Genomic DNA, 16,562 nt, shown 5'->3' on the forward strand with positions numbered 1-16,562 from the left:
CTTTGCTAACGGTCTCGGTTATCATTGTGTGAAAACTGTCCTGTTGAATGAAGAACTTGGAGTCTTGAAACTCACAGATGTGAGCTTTACATCTACATATAACTGTCACCCTCCCATTATCTTCTCTCCCTTGAGAAGATAATGGATCAAACCCAGACTGTCATCTGTCTAGTGTATTAGGTATTCAAATGTTTTGATGCCTAAAACCCCTAAATATTGGTATCTTTCGAGGGACCTCTTTCTTAATCATTTATACAGTAAAAAAAATGCTTTAAATATGTGCACAATATTGTGTGGAAAATCTTTTATTTCTTACTTTATATTAAGTTGACACTATATATTTGTTTTACTCCCTATAAACCTGCAGAGCAACAAACTTTAATAAATTCTAAAATCTAATGATTAAAGACCTGTCATTAGAAATCAAAATAAAACGACAATAATGTCAAATTCTGTTTTTAAATTAATGCTTTACAATATTGCGTTACTAAAAAGTAACTAATTGCGTTACTACTTTGTATGGAAAGTAATGCGTTACGTAATGTGTTTCACCTGGGTTGGGCTTGCTTGTTTGTTTGTTTTTAATAGCAAAAAAAAAAAAAAAAGTTATATTTTTGGCAAAGGCCCTTTCACATTAAAAGTGAAATGAATAAGGCTGAAGGAAATGCAAATTCACACCTGTACAGTAGAAGGCGCAGCTCAAAGTAACTTTTCAGCTGTCCCGCCATTCTGGATTGAAGAAGAATGACACAGAAGTTCCACTCACTTCAGCAATAAATAAAAACACAAATGTCATAACTAAAGTCATTTTTGCAGGTCAGCAAAGACGTTAATTAAGTGAGATTAAATACATTTTAACATTTAATTATTGCAGTTTTGCGTAATACCATGAGTTTTTATTCATTTTTAAAAATGCTGAAGTGAGATGAGTAAATGCATGCTCAAATTTAGTCTACAATAATCATCATGTTTACACAGTTCACACAACTCTGCACTTACTCCTGATTCTCTCAACATGGGGACAGGAGAGGTGTCAATACATGAAAACTTGTGTTGCTTAATTTGTTGTGAATTTAAAAGTGTTGTTACCCGATCTCATGAAAGTGCGTATCTATAGCACGAATGATATTTCTCGTATCATTTATACGCCAAAATGAGTTTTTGCGTACATATGATATGATACGCAGTTTTCGCGTGCATAAGATACGCACTTTATGGCGTGTAATATGCACGCCCTCCTCATCCCTAATCCTACACAAGGGGTTTACAGTGAATATCATTTGAACGCAAAAACTCGTTTTGGAGTAGGCTATAAATGATACGAGAAATATCATTCGTGTTATAGATACGCACTTTCATGAGATCGTGTTGTAGCCTACTAAGCGTAGCGTTAATTCTGGCAGGTCACGTTAGTCAAGCTTGCATCAGCTGATCCACGTCTACCTTTAGGAATACGACGCCTATCACTGTATTCATATAAGCTCCTTCAGTATTATCAGCAGCTATCGCATTTCTCAGGAGCTAATTACCCTCCTCCATCCCCAGCTCCTCCGCTCGTCCAGTCTTTCGGTATTCTGATTACCCTGTGAATTGTTGTACATTCAAATATTGACATTAATGAAATCTGCAATACATTCATGTTGGTTCTGTTCTGTTTCCCTAAGGGGGGTTATTGCTGCTCTCCCTGCTCTTATTCATGCTAGGCTACATGGATGCGCAGGGAGTTCTTGCCCAGAACAGAACCATACCGCCAATCCAAACTATATGCTAATTGTCAATCGTATTTGACGATAGTGGTCGTGAAAGAATTACTAGATACTTGAAAAAAAGTAACATGATTATGTAACTGGCAGAACTTTTAATGCATTACCCCCAAGCACCCCGAACCCCTAGTTTGAAAACCCCTGTATTAGAATATCAGCAGTTAAGACAAAGAGGAGACTTAAGACTTTAAATTGTGATATTGCAGCACAATAAAATAAATCTATATTACTGCAGATTATTAAGATTCTATCAGCTCAATTCAATGACCTTTGCACACTGAAAAGAGACTAATATATCATTTTTTTTTTGTTTTTTTTGTTGTTGAAATTATGACAAAAATCATGTTATTAACAGAAACTAAGGCTGTCAATACATTTAAATAATCATGTAGAATCATGAACAAATTTTACTGCCTTAACAGGTTGTTCCATTTTTTTTAAGGAAAGAAAACAAAATAAGTGCTTTTGTTTTTATGCAGAAATTCTCTGCAGGATTTTATTTCCTGATATAATTCATAATTTAACTCAACAATAATATTTTAAAGGCAACTCAAGTAAATGTTTATATTGGGAAATTCATTAGACATATTTTAGATCACTTTATAAAATTGTCGAGGGGACAAATTAAAAACCTTTCTGATTTTTCTCCATAGTAAGAAATCCAAATGTATGTTTCACTAATACATTCTGTGAGATTTTACTGATTAAAATAAATAAATAATAATTAATCATTTTAAGACATTCTGAAACTAGCTTACTGAGGTCCCCTAGTAACCCTCTGCTCATGGGTGAGAACTATTCACTGTAGACTGTTACTGCCTCCTAGTGGACATTTGATAATTCTGGCAAAACTGCCATTGAAAATAGTACTCCCATTCATGAAACCATGTTAATTTTTTTTAAAGATGTTTAAAAAATAAATAAATGGACAAGCCAGCAAATAATAATAATAATAAAAGTCAGCATAAAACACTTTACAAACTTTGCAAATAAGAAAAAAAAACTTTACAAACATTGTTATTGTAATAAACATATCTGTATAGCATGCAAAAACAATTGGCATTGAAAGCAAGATTATTTTACATTAATTAAAATATTTGATATTAGTTTTAAACAATTTCCTTTTCTGACAAAAATTCTAATAGAAAATTTTAATATTTTACATATGCTCAACAATTAAGTATAATATTATTAATATTATTTACAGATCCCATTTCTCATTGACAATTAGTGTTACATGGGTCACCTGAGGTGAAAAATTCAAATACATTGACCAAAGGAAACATAGTCACTGCCCCCAACATTGAGCCCAACTGCACTACAGCTCCACACCACACAAGAGCGCTATGGCCTTCATCTCGCAAGATAACAGCAACAATCACCTTTACGTAGGATAGGATGAAGATAAAAAAGAACCACGCCAACACCTGTAAAACAAAGTATTACTAAATATGCAAAAAGAAATGCGCTTCTTATATAAGATGTAAACAAGTAATTGGTCCCCAATACTCACAATAATGATGGCTCCAGAGGTCTCATTAACTAGCAGTGGACAGGGACTCAACACAGCCATGCTCATAATGAAAACTCCAATTAGAGAGCCAATAGAAGTGAGAACTCCCATTAGCACTAAAGACCTGTTCAGAATGTAACAAAGAGTTGAGGAAGAGTTAGTTAATTGTGTTGATAGCCAAAATGTGCAAAATCAAATCTATCCATTCATCTATCTATCAAGTGGAGTCTGGTGTTACTGCAAATCGAGGATAGGTCAAACTGAAGTCCGGATGAATGGAGAATGGCACATCATCTGGACCTTTTGATTTCTGTCTATCACTGATTTAGCAAATTGTATGAATGTGACTAAGAAAACTACACTTTTTGAATAAGCATGTGGTGGCCAACTTAAAGTTGTTAACTCTTCATCCTCTGACCAAGATTGGAACTGGTGCACTGTAAACCCTAACGCTCAAAATAATTAATTGGTTTGAATAGGACAAACTTAAATTAAACTAATTAGTTCAGTCACATTAACTTTTGAGTATTTTGTACTTTCTTTTTCTTTCAAGTTCACAGAACTGATATATTTTAGGTAAACTGACAGTTTAATTGTTTTGAGGTATATGAAATGATTGCTTTTAATTTAGACCAACTTAAGTTTAACTGAAACTGGGCTGGGATTTCTATTTCCCAGCATGCTTTGCCCATGGCACTCGTAAATGCTAACATTAAGAGTAATATAATGTTTTTGTGTGTGTGTGTGTGTGTGTGTGTGTGTGTGTGTGTGTGTGTGTGTGTGTGTGTGTGTGTGTGCACGCAAGATTAATGTTACGTGGGAGATTTAGTAGTGATTAATGTTATGCTAATTTAGAAGAATTTCTGTTCATGTTGGTTTTAGGAGAGTTGCGAGTTTAGGCTTGGTTTGAGAGCAAGTATGATACAAGCTTAATATTGCTGCACTGATACAGCAAGTGCTATTCCCTGCTATTGCTACCATGTTAGCAAATTAGCAAGTTAGCATTTATTGAACTAGCTTGTTATAGCTAGCTAAGAAATAAAAATGTTCACATTGAGGTTACATGAAAGTTTTAAGTTAAATGTATGAATTAGTGTACTCATACATTTTACTTGTTTTTAACTTGAAATGTTTGAGTACAAATAAAAAAATCTGCCAGTTCTACTTAAACTTTGAATTTCTTAACTTAAAAATTGAGGCAACTGATTGCCTTACATTTTTTGAGTTTTGCCAACTTATTTGTAATATTACAAATAATTGAGTATGAGAATACTAGAATAATAAAATATTCAAATTAAAAACATGACTAAATTCATAGTAATCTCAGTCTAAATTTTAGGATCATTTTAAATTGAAATCAGCATGGAGCTAGAATCAAATTAAAACTAAATTGAAAAAAAAAATTAAGTTAACTATCTGTCTGTCTGTCTGTCTATATTTAAAACTTTTTGCCTTTCTCAAGCCAACATCCAAGTTTGTTTTAATTTTTAGTATATTTCAAAATCAATTCCTGTTATGGCAAAGCTTACTCCAGTCTTAAGTGTCACATGATCCCTCAGAAATCATTCTGATTTTAAACCTGATTTAAACTTTCATCATTATTTCATGTGCACATATTTGTGTGGGAAGTAGCCTTGTAAAAAGCATGATACAATATTGTAGAGCTACAATATATAATCAGATATTGTTTAAAAGAACAAAGAAATCAGATTACAACCTATGAAATCATTGTTTTTCAAGATGTAGCTCACCTTTGAGTGTAAAACATGGTGATGAAGCAAGCTATAGGATTGGCAACATTCGCCATAGTGGCTGACCAGTGATAGGCCTGGTCTCCATATGGTAAACATGCGTACGACTGCACTGACGGCAAGCCAGTATTGGTCAGAGCGTTTACCCATGCTAGGATAATGTAGATGTACACTACTTGTATCCACGTGTACCTCCCGGTCCCAAACGTGCCCCTGGGCTTCTCAATAATCTTTTGAGAACGCATCATTGGCTTCTGTTCAGCTCTCTTGTTTTTTCTGAGGGATGTATGGTCTCCATTTCCATTTGTGTTATTGGAGTGCTCTCGAGCCACAGCTGGATGGTAGTTCAAAAGTAAGAACGCCACTAAACAAACCACCATCATAGCAGCCAGGAAGAAAAAATAAGCTTCAACTGAAAAGTTAGCTGGTTGGTAGTGAGGCACGAGGTAGTTAGCGTCTCTTTCTGACTCATTAAGATGCGTTTCATTGGATCTGAGGATTTGAGATGCATTTACACATTCCATCACACCTACACCCTGAACCATCGCCATTAAAGCTGGGACAAGACCGCTCAGGCCTTCCCCTATATAATAAGTCATGAGATACTCCGCCTTGAGCTGCGCCATGAAGGGAAGGAACGTCACAGAAGAAGTGCAGTCCACTATGGAGATGAAGAAGATGAGGAGCAGGAGAGGAAGGCTGCACTCCACACCTCGCACTGCTACCGTCTCACTCCAGAAGAAAGCCAGGAAGAGGCTGGCCAGTATCCCGAAACCAACAATAAAATAAATAACCGCTGTCTCGTTGAGAGTTCCTGGGCGGAAGCGGTGCATTAATGTGATAAACAGAGGTCCGATGTTGGCAATTTGGACAATAACAGTCAGGTAGGAGGGAAGGTACCAGCCCTCCGGTGCATGTGGAACGATTAAAGGAAGCTCCACCCACACACCACAGATGGTGACCCAGGAGCCCATGCCAAACAGACTGGCCAAAACATGGGTGAGGATGGACATGGCCATGATGATTTAGATCAGTATCCCTCAGAATTCATAACCTAAATGTCTTCAGGAAAGAAAAACGATACAGTTAGTAACCAACAGAATCATCATTATTAATGGTATAGTTCACCCAAAAATGAAAATTCTGTCATTATTTAGTCACTCTTAAGTTGTTCCAAACCTGTATAAATTTATTTCTTCTGCTAAACACACAAAAAATATATATTTTGAAGATTTTGGGTAACCAAATAGATGTTGGGCCCCATTGACTTTCATAAGCCACGATTCCACCGCAGGAACTTTCCCCAGGAACCAGGGTCTAAATGAAGTTCCAGGTAAAAACTTCCCCCTCCAAAAGTCCCTGCTCGCAAGGTAGTACTTTTTCAAAGTTCAGGGGTGCGTTCTCCGAAACTACCTTAACGCTACGTCGTTCTTAAGTTGTACCTTAAGAAGTACCTTATCGTTAATACGTGGTTTCCGAAACCTTCTTAGTTAAGTATACCTTCTGTAAGTCATACGTTCGTAAGGTTGGTCTGGAGCGCTCTTAGCTATACCTTATCGCTGCTGACGGTTCATACCGCTAGTGGCCACCACCACTACGCAAAAAGCTTTTTTACATCGCAGTTTAATTACACATAGAAAATTTTATATGAACATTTAATATAAAATCTGATTTAGTATTAAAATTACATTTTTACTTAAAAATTTTACACATAAAATACTTAAGTTGTTATAGCACACCCAGTGTATGGAAGTGTTTTCATTAATACAGTTTCCATACACTAATGGTTGTTAGCTTTTTTAATTACTATCCTAAGGCACATCAGCTGGCGAACCATTTGACAGAAAAGGCTTAGGAGTCTATATAAAGAAAGATGAGTTTACACAAACTTTATAGCTATGGCAGCAAGACAGTGAGTACTTGTTTTAAATCAAAGACGGCGCCGTCCGCGGAGTCAGTTAGTGTATGTCAACTACATGGCTGGTGGATAATCAGCATACGTTGTGGAGAACATTAACACACTTATGGCCGTAAGGGTTTGGGATTGCACACTAGCTAAATTATAAACACATACTCATATTTATTTCTGCATGTACATATTTCAATGAGCCCCGATAAATGCAGTTTGTACTATTTCTAAAACGCTTCTTTATAAAGAACATTGTTTTCTCAATACTTTACCTATACCGCTGTGAAGGAAAGAGCGCACAATCGATCATCGAGGCATCGATATCAACCTATTCAGCGCCTCCACCATGGACAGCGCCTGCTGAGGTCGAACTTAAGAAGGTTTACCTTAAGCAACATCCTAAGGTATAGTTCAGAGAACACACGTAGGAAAGGTATACCTGTAGTTAAGGTGTACCTTTTGAGTCTTCGTAGCGCGCTAAGAGACGTTATCGGAGAACGCACCCCAGGAACTTTCAGCTGTGGGACTTTGGCGCTGAAAATGCCACATTTTGATTGGTTGAGCATTTTATTTTAACCACCATCTGTTGCAGTGCGTGCAGTAACAGTTGTTTGCTATTCAAATCAACAATGGAGTTTAAATAATACGACGATGGACCGAAGACGAGGTTCAGGCTTAATTAGGCTTAAAGGAATACTCCACTTTTTTTGGAAAATGGCTCATTTTACAACTCCCCCAGAGTAACAACAGTTGAGTTTTACTGTTTTCGAATCCATTCAGCCGATCTGCGGGTCTGGCGGTACCACTTTTAGCATAGCTTAGCATACATCATTGAATCGGACAAGACCACTAGCATCTCTCTCAAAAAAATGACCAAAGAGTTTCGATATTTTTCCTATTTAAAACTTGACTCTTCTGTAGTTACATCGTGTACTAAGACCGACGGAAAATGAAAAGTTGTGATTTTCTAGGCTGATATGGCTAGGAACTATACTCTCATTCCTGCGTAATAATCAAGAAACTTTGCTGCCGTACCATGAGTCCAGCAGGCGTAATGATATGACGCAGCGCCTGAAAAGAGTCCCCAGCTCTGTAACTTCCAATGTGACCGGGACTAAGTTTGTCTAACCTATTAGACCAATTTTCAGGCGCTGCATCATATCATTATGCCTGCTGGACAAGCAAAGTTTCTTGATTATTACACAGGAATGAGAGTATAGTTCCTAGCCATATCAGCCTAGAAAATCGCAACTTTTCATTTTCCGTCGGTCTTAGTACACGATGTAACTACAGAAGAGTCAAGTTTTAAATAGGGAAAATATCGAAACTCTTTGGTCATTTTTTTGAGAGAGATGCTAATGGTCTTGTCCGATTCAATGATCTATGCTAAGCTATGCTAAAAGTGGTACCGCCAGACCCGGAGATCGGCTGAATGGATTAGAAACCGGTAAAACTTAACTGTTTAACTCTGGGGGAGTTGTAAAATGAGCCTATTTCCAAAAAAAGTGGAGTATCCCTTTAAATTCAGAGGATGAAATCCAGCGGTAACTGTAAAGTAGCGCGCAGTCCTTTGCCTTATCTTCAAGGTACTTTAGACCGGGGTGGAAACGCAGACAGCAACAGGTGTGGGGGAAAAAAAGTTCCTGGGACAAATTGTTAGGGGTAATTTCAGTGGAATTATGGAAATAGTATGGAAAAGAAACATACTATGGAAGTCAATGGGATCCAACAACTGTTTGGTTACTGACATTATTTTTGTGTTCAGCAGAAGAAAGGAGTTCATACAGGTTTGGAACAACTTGAGGGTGAATAAATGACAGCATTTTCATTTTTGGGTGAACCATTCCTTTAACCAACAGAATGTCATTCAATAATGAAAGCAATTATTTTTAGTGCAACTTGTGGAGGAGAAATTACACACTTCATCTTTAAATTCGAAATTTGGTACAGAGAAGTTCTTTCAGCTGTAATGTCAGAAAGATTCATCATTATGCCCTCAAGCAAAACATTTAATCTAAGGGCACTCCAGGCGGATTGACCCTTCATTGAGTGCACGTTCACATCGGACAAGAATCATCTGCTAAAGTGAAGTTAATCAGTAACATCCAAACAGCGACTGGAGCATTGTCTAACTAACACTTTGATGCTATGCCAATGTATTTTAAGAACAAAGTCAGGAAGAAGGGCTATCAAAGTACAAATCAGAGTGCAGTTATAGCAGGAGGTTTGTAGGTTTCTAGGTGGGTTTGGGCCACGCTGGTCCAAAACTGTCATAGCAATAGCATTAAAACAATATACAGTACACATATGCACCAAAACTTTAAAATGTATATGAATGTATAAGGAAATTTGAGCATTCAATTTCATGCCAGCCATGTAATTATGAATAGGACTACCTTTTATTTAGTGCAACAAAATTGGTCTGCAAAAAGTGGGACAGAACTTTGATCAGAAGTGAACAGAAGCTAAAACAAAGGAAAATAAGGTAGGCTACATCAATGTGGGGGAAAAACAGAATATATTCACTTCAAAAGTATTTGAAAACATAAACAAATATAAATATATGCAACGATTATATACACAAACCTCTTAAAAACGGATTTTTGCATCTTTTTGTCGAAAGTGTTTGCATTTATTGCCCAGATTACTTTTGAGAAAACATTATTATCCTAATGAATGAATAAGCAATGTTTCTACCAGTCAAAAAGTGCATTGAACACAGTAAGCGTTTTAATATCCGCAAAGTAAACTTTCCATCATTCATTCCATGTTCTGTTGAACTTTAGCACTTTTGTGTAGTCTGTGGATGATAACAAGCTGATAATTGGACATCCCATCTGCTCCAAGACATGATTAAATTATGCAGAAAGTGCAGTGCTAGGCTACTTATTTGCTGTTACTGTATTTTGACTCTTAGTTTATTTGTCATTTTGGAACTCAGCTTTATGCTGTTTTTGGTTGTCGATGTCATTGTGGTTTGAGTATTTGGCTAAATTATTAGGTCTGTGTCCATCGCTGAGTTAGCGAGTAGGTAATTTAGTTACAGCGGAACAATATTAGGTCACTCATTTATAAAAATTCATGATCATTGTGTGTGTGTGTGTGTGTGTGTGTGTGTGTGTGTGTGTGTGTGTGTGTGTGTGTGTGTGTGTGTGTGTGTGTGTGTGTGTGTGTGTGTGTGTGTGTATGTGTGTGTGTGTGTTATTGACATATTCTGTTTACTTTGTTTCGAGAAGAGGCGAGAATCCTAAAGCAAGCACAGTTTATTAAAGCTACACTGTGACATTTTTTAAGTTGATTCTTAGCAAAAAAACTTTGTTCTTTCAAAATGATATTACTCATTAATGTGTAATTACTTCTACCAACTAATCAAGTATTCTCGTAAGCGTAGAATCTGCCATTTAGAATACATACGAGCGAGTCGCTCGAATGGCGGCAGCCATGTTGCGCCTCCATCTTGAAAATACATTAGCCAAAGAGGGACATACCTGGAAATTCAAGCCTTGCCTTTCACGTTTTTACACTCAGTGGCACCGTGACGAATGCGAGGGGGAGATTACTCGCGACTGCCAGCAGATTTGAAATAATACGACCACCGTAGGAGTTACAACGCCCTCGGAATGGGAGGGGCTAGAAAGTAATATTCAGTCATAAACAATTTCACTGCTAGATGGGAGAAAATCCTACACAGTGTAGCTTTAAAAAAAACACAAACAGTCACAGATAATCCAGTCCTGGAACAGAACTATAATCCAAGGGAATCAGGAACATAATCCAAACAGAGAAAGCAGGAGCGCAACAACTTAGAACACACACATACAGGAACAACGACTAACAAAACACAAGGGTATAAATATGCAGGGATCACAAGGTCCCAGGGACAGGTGAAGGATATTAGTTACTATGGTAAAAAACTATAAAACAAAACAAAAAAACTAACAAGGTAGGCAATAAAAACAAAGGAAACAGGAACTAAACACAGGAAGACAGATCACAGGAACAATGGGAACAAAACTAAACTTAGAGTCAAACTAAAGAGAGTCAATTAAACAAGTTCCATACAATTCACATACTTGACAGTGCAACTAGGCTATACAAAACTTTATTGTGATTATTATTGATTGTCATAAGCAACAAATATTTATCAGGTAAAATATCAATGTAACATACATATAGTAAATGCAATGGCCCATTAATTATGCAGCATATAGAGCAGTTATTCTTTTATACTGATACTGAATAAACTACATAGCCTGAAACATTTGAGAAGTTCATTTAATTTAATAATAAATAATGTTATATTAGCTTATGGGAATGTAAAATGAACAGAAAGGAGTATGTAGCAATGAATAAAGTAAATTAGAGAAAAAAGTTAATAATAATATGCAAAATCTGACAGGTACTCACATGATCTGAGGCTGATCATATGGACACAAAGTCCTGTACAATGAGAGAAATGTGTCTTATATCCTCTGAACGAGTGGGTGTGCCCATTCTAGCCAACCATGGCACCTGTCTGTTGATGTTTTATTAAGGAAACGGATAACGGGATAATGTGTAATTTGTAGATGATATACAATGTAAGTATGAAAGTCAGAAAAACCTGAATCATACATTTTATAAAAATGCAATAGTATATACTGTAGCATCATCAGTAATTGCTGAGAGCTGTTTTCTTGCATGAATTCTGACAGCAAATGTAAAACACAATTTGCCTTTGATAGACAGACCAATCTCAGCTTCAGTAAAAGTTTAACTATGACCACCATGTTATGCAATAGTGTACTAAAAAGGTGACTTAAAACAAGTGCTGAATATTGTTGAAAAATACATAGCGTGGTCTAGTGTAGTATTACATAGTTTATAATTAAGCTTTTTATAGTTTATATAATTTTTTTATAGTTTATATAAAATATGTTTAAAATAATTGATTTAGTGTTGTTAACACTATTATTGACATGTACATTTTCCAAATAATGTTAGTAACATCATCCATACTTTTCTATGAACCTACTGACACCAACATTAGTAACAACTAAAACAACTGCTCTAATAAATGATCATGGTTAATTGACAAAACACATGGAAGGACACACAGACAAGTATCCGAGGACACACAGAAAAGTAAAGTAATCAGGAAGACCGAATAGAAAGATTCTAGGATTTCAATATTGGGGGGGCTCAGCCCCCAATGACGGTATGATTTAGAAAAATGAATGTAATATGAACTATATTGCCAAAAGTTTTGGGACACCTGCCTTTACAGTTGGTACGGAAAGTATTCAGACCCCCTTACATTTTTTACTCTTTGTTATATTGCAGCCATTTGCTAAAATCATTTAAGTTCATTTTTTGTTCCTCATTATTGTACACACAGCACCCCACATTGACAGAAAAACACAGAATTGTTGACATTTTTGCACATTTATTAAAAAAGAAAAACTGAAATATCACATGGTCCTAAGTATTCAGACCCTTTGCTGTGACACTCATATATTTAACTCAGGTGCTGTCCATTTCTTCTGATCATCCTTGAGATGGTTCTACACCTTCATTTGAGTCCAGCTGTGTTTGATTATACTGATTGGACTTGATTAGGAAAGCCACACACCTGTCTATATAAGACCTTACTGCTCACAGTGCATGTCAGAGCAAATGAGAATCATGAGGTCAAAGGAACTGCCTGAAGAGCTCAGAGACAGAATTGTGACAAGGCACAGATCTGGCCAAGGTTACAAAAAAATTTCATAATCCTTAAATGGAAGATGTTTGGGACGACCAGAACCCTTCCTAGAGCTGGCCGTCCGGCCAAACTGAGCTATCGGGGGAGAAGAGCCTTGGTGAGAGAGGTAAAGAAGAACCCAAAGATCACTGTGGCTGAGCTCCAGAGATGCAGTCGGGAGATGGGAGAAAGTTGTAGTAAGTCAACCATCACTGCAGCCATCCACCAGTCGGGGCTTTATGGCAGAGTGGCCCGACGGAAGCCTCTCCTCAGTGCAAGACACATGAAAGCAGACCTGAAGGACTCCAAGATGGTTATAAATAAGATTCTCTGGTCTGATGAGACCAAGATAGAACTTTTTGGCCTTAATTCTAAGCGGTATGTGTGGAGAAAACCAGGCACTGCTCATCACCTGTACAATACAGTCTCAACAGTGAAGCATGGTGGTAGCAGCATCATGCTGTGGGGGTGTTTTTCAGCTGCAGGGACAGGACGACTGGTTGCAATCGAGGGAAAGATGAATGCGGCCAAGTACAGGGATATCCTGGACGAAAACCTTCTCCAGAGTGCTCTGGACCTCAGACTGGGCCGAAGGTTCACCTTCCAACAATACCCCTTTTCCACCAAGGCAGAGCTGGTGCTGGTTCGGAGCCAGAGCCTAGTTTCAAATCGGTTCTTTGTTTTTCCACCGCCAAAGCACCAGCTCCGAACCAGTAAAACTGGTTCTTAAGTAGCACCAAATCATTGCAGGGTCTAGAACGGAGCCAAGAAAGAACCGCTTGCGTCAGAGGCTGGGGGCGGGGTTACCGTGGCCAACAAGACTGAAGAGAAACTTGTGACCGCCATTTTCAAATAGCAGCTAATCGAGCTAACAGCAGCTAAACACGATGGACGCGATCTAAAATATAAATCTAAGGCTAAAGTCGGCATCTTATTGTTAAAAATAAATGTTATGTACATGCCGTTACTCTCGCTTGTAATCTCCGTCTGTACAAATAATGGCGAGCCGCGCGAACACGTTGGATCCGCCGTGTTTGGATGCCGATGTAGGTCCGCAAAGCCATGAACATCAATAGCAAAGCAACGTGCGCCATTGTTGATGATGTGTTTGTGTTTGGCGCCGCCGCGCTAACGTTGCTGATAAAGATGAGACGTAGTTGTGACGTAAGACCTGGCTCTGCGTTGGCTCTTTTAGCCTGTGGAAAAGCAAACCGGTTCTTTGGAGGGTCGTCAGTCGAACCATCTCCGAACCGGCACTAGCTCTAGCTCCGAACCAGCACCTGGTTCTTGTTGGTGGAAAAGGGGTACAAGACAATGACCCTAAGCACACAGCTAAAATAACGAAGGAGTGGCTTCACAACAACTCCGTGACTGTTCTTGAATGGCCCAGCCAGAGCCCTGACTTAAACCCAATTGAGCATCTCTGGAGAGACCTGAAAATGGCTGTCCACCAACGTTTACCATCCAACCTGACAGAACTGGAGAGGATCTGCAAGGAGGAATGGCAGAGGATACCCAAATCCAGGTGTGAAAAACTTGTTGCATCTTTCCCAAAAAGACTCATGGCTGTATTAGATCAAAAGGGTGCTTCTACTAAATACTGAGCAAAGGGTCTGAATACTTAGGACCATGTGATATTTCAGTTTTTCTTTTTTAATAAATGTGCAAAAATGTCAACAATTCTGTGTTTTTCTGTCAATATGGGGTGCTGTGTGTACAATAATGAGGAAAAAAAAAAGAACTTAAATGATTTTAGCAAATGGCTGCAATATAACAAAGAGTGAAAAATGTAAGGGGGTCTGAATACTTTCCGTACCCACTGTACATGCAGATGAACTTTAATGACATCCCATTCCTCTACTTTATTTTGGCACAATGCAGTAAGGTAAGCATCGTTCTCCCGGCAACCGCCAAACCCAGACTCGTCTATCGGATTGCCATTCAGAGAAGCGTGATTCGTCACTTCAGAGAACACGTGTCCACTGCTCTAGAGTCCAGTGGTGGCGTGCTTTACACCACTGCATCCAACGCTTTGAATTGCACTTGGTAGATGTAAGGCTTGGACGCAGCTGCTCAGCCATGGAAACCCATTCCATGAAGCTCTCTACGCACTGTTCTTGAGCTAATCTGAAGGCCACATGATGTTTGGAGGTCTGTAGCTATTGACTCTGCAGAAAGTTGGCAACTTCTGCGCACTGTGCGCCTCAGAATGTTCTGACCCCGCTCTGTGATTTTACATGGCCAACCACTGTGGCTGAGTTGCTGTTGTTCCCAATCACTTCCACTTTGTTATAATACCACTAACAGTTGACGGTGGAATATTTAGTAGTGAGGAAATTTCACAAAAGGACATATTGCACAGGTGGCAACCTATCACAACACCACGCTTGAATTCACTGAGCTCCTGAGAGCGATCCATTCTTTCACAAATGTTTGTAGAAGCAGTCTGCATGCTTAGGTGCTTGATTTTATACAACTGTTGCCATGGAAGTGATTGGAACACCTGAATTCAATGATTTGGAGGGATGTCCCAATACTTTTGGCAATATAGTGTATTATTTGTACAGTAGGATATGCATGAACAATACAGTAGGTTCTAATCTATTTGTGTCATAACAAGGACTGACATTTAGATGCCATATACAAACACGGTGATGAAGTCAAAGGAAATCTACAGGCAGGTAAATCCAAACAGAGAACAGCTTTCAACACAGGTAATGTGACTCGACAACAATGAACAGAAACAAAGGAGCTTAAGTATATGCAAACAAGGATAATTAACGACACACCTGAACTAAATGACGAAATCAAGTCAATAACCCTGACAATCAGTTCAATTCAGGAAGATGGTGCAAAAACAAAGTCCAAATGGTGCGCAGACTGTGGCGATATGAAGTCAATCCCCCAATACTGATTTCATTATAAAACATTTTAAATAATCAGCTTATAATCATTCATATTTATTAAGAACATAGACAAACCTTATATTACTAGATTGGCAATATGTTTATTCTGTCCAGTATTAAATCATTACTTTTTTTTTTTTTTTGCATGTTTTCTGTTTATTTAAAAGAAACAGCACATTAATCAGTAATTCAAAGTTGCATCAAAACCACAATTGCCTTTACTCTAATGCTAATAAATGTATGTCACAATCAGCAGCTGGATCATTATTTAGGATGAAATCAAATAGGTCTCCACACATGATGTGTCACATGAAAATTAAATTTAAGTTTTCTTCACATGTTTTGCTTTTGGATTTATTATAAAATGAATATCATGGCAAATTTTAGTTAGCCTACTGAAGTACGAAGCAGGCCTATACCACGTGTAGCCGAAGGTCTAGAAAGTCGTATTATTATTATTATTATTGCTAAATTAAAAATTTAATTTAATAGCATCTTGATCTTTTTCTAAAGTAGTCTATGCCTGCCTTCATTGCTGTGAAGCGCTCCATTTTCGCAGGAGGAAACAAAACAACTGTGTGATGGTGAGGGATTATACGCAGCCAAAACTTTTTGCAGTCGACGATAAACCGTCTTGTATCGCTCCCCCATCATATTAGCCTACGTGAACTGCATTTATAACAAACAACTAAACAGAGGCAGATACCATGACAATCTATTAATAAATGTATTGTAGCCTACACACCTTTTCTCTGCTTCTGACGCTGGCGCTGCTGCGTAATGCTGGGTAAACGGAGCAATTCCAAAAGGGTCCTCACACCATCGGTGCGCGGGCCCTAATAACGCAGACTAAAATACGGAGAAGGAGCCGAAGCCTTTTTATATGAGTAAGGGGACTGAGACGATCACGATTTAGTGATTAATCACACATTTTTATGGGGGCTAAAATCCCTCCTAATTTGAGCCTATGGTTCCCCAGAATAAGTTTTGTTTTCATA

The 16,562-nt window shown here is 37.9% G+C and overlaps 1 protein-coding gene across 2 annotated transcripts; it reads right to left on the reverse strand.

Moving 5' to 3' along the window:
• Positions 1-2,180: 2,180 nt before the first annotated feature.
• slc52a3-2a (solute carrier family 52 member 3-2a) lies at positions 2,181-16,420 on the reverse strand. Of its 2 annotated transcripts, none has more exons than XM_084422566.1 (4): positions 16,310-16,420; positions 5,028-6,089; positions 3,277-3,400; positions 2,181-3,190 (listed from the first exon to the last, which is right to left on the reverse strand). In XM_084422566.1, exons 2-4 carry the CDS (start codon positions 6,044-6,046, stop codon positions 2,981-2,983), a joined length of 1,353 nt encoding a protein of 450 aa, XP_084278692.1. In that variant the 5' UTR covers positions 6,047-6,089; positions 16,310-16,420; the 3' UTR covers positions 2,181-2,980. The 2 variants fall into 2 exon arrangements, with proteins under 2 accessions (XP_084278692.1, XP_084278693.1); XM_084422567.1 differs by lacking the exon at positions 16,310-16,420 and adding an exon at positions 11,344-11,360.
• Between the last annotated feature and the right edge of the window lie 142 nt (positions 16,421-16,562).

This window comes from Rutilus rutilus (genome assembly GCF_951802725.1).
Source record: "Rutilus rutilus genome assembly, chromosome: 11".
Taxonomy (NCBI): Eukaryota; Metazoa; Chordata; class Actinopteri; order Cypriniformes; family Leuciscidae; genus Rutilus; species Rutilus rutilus.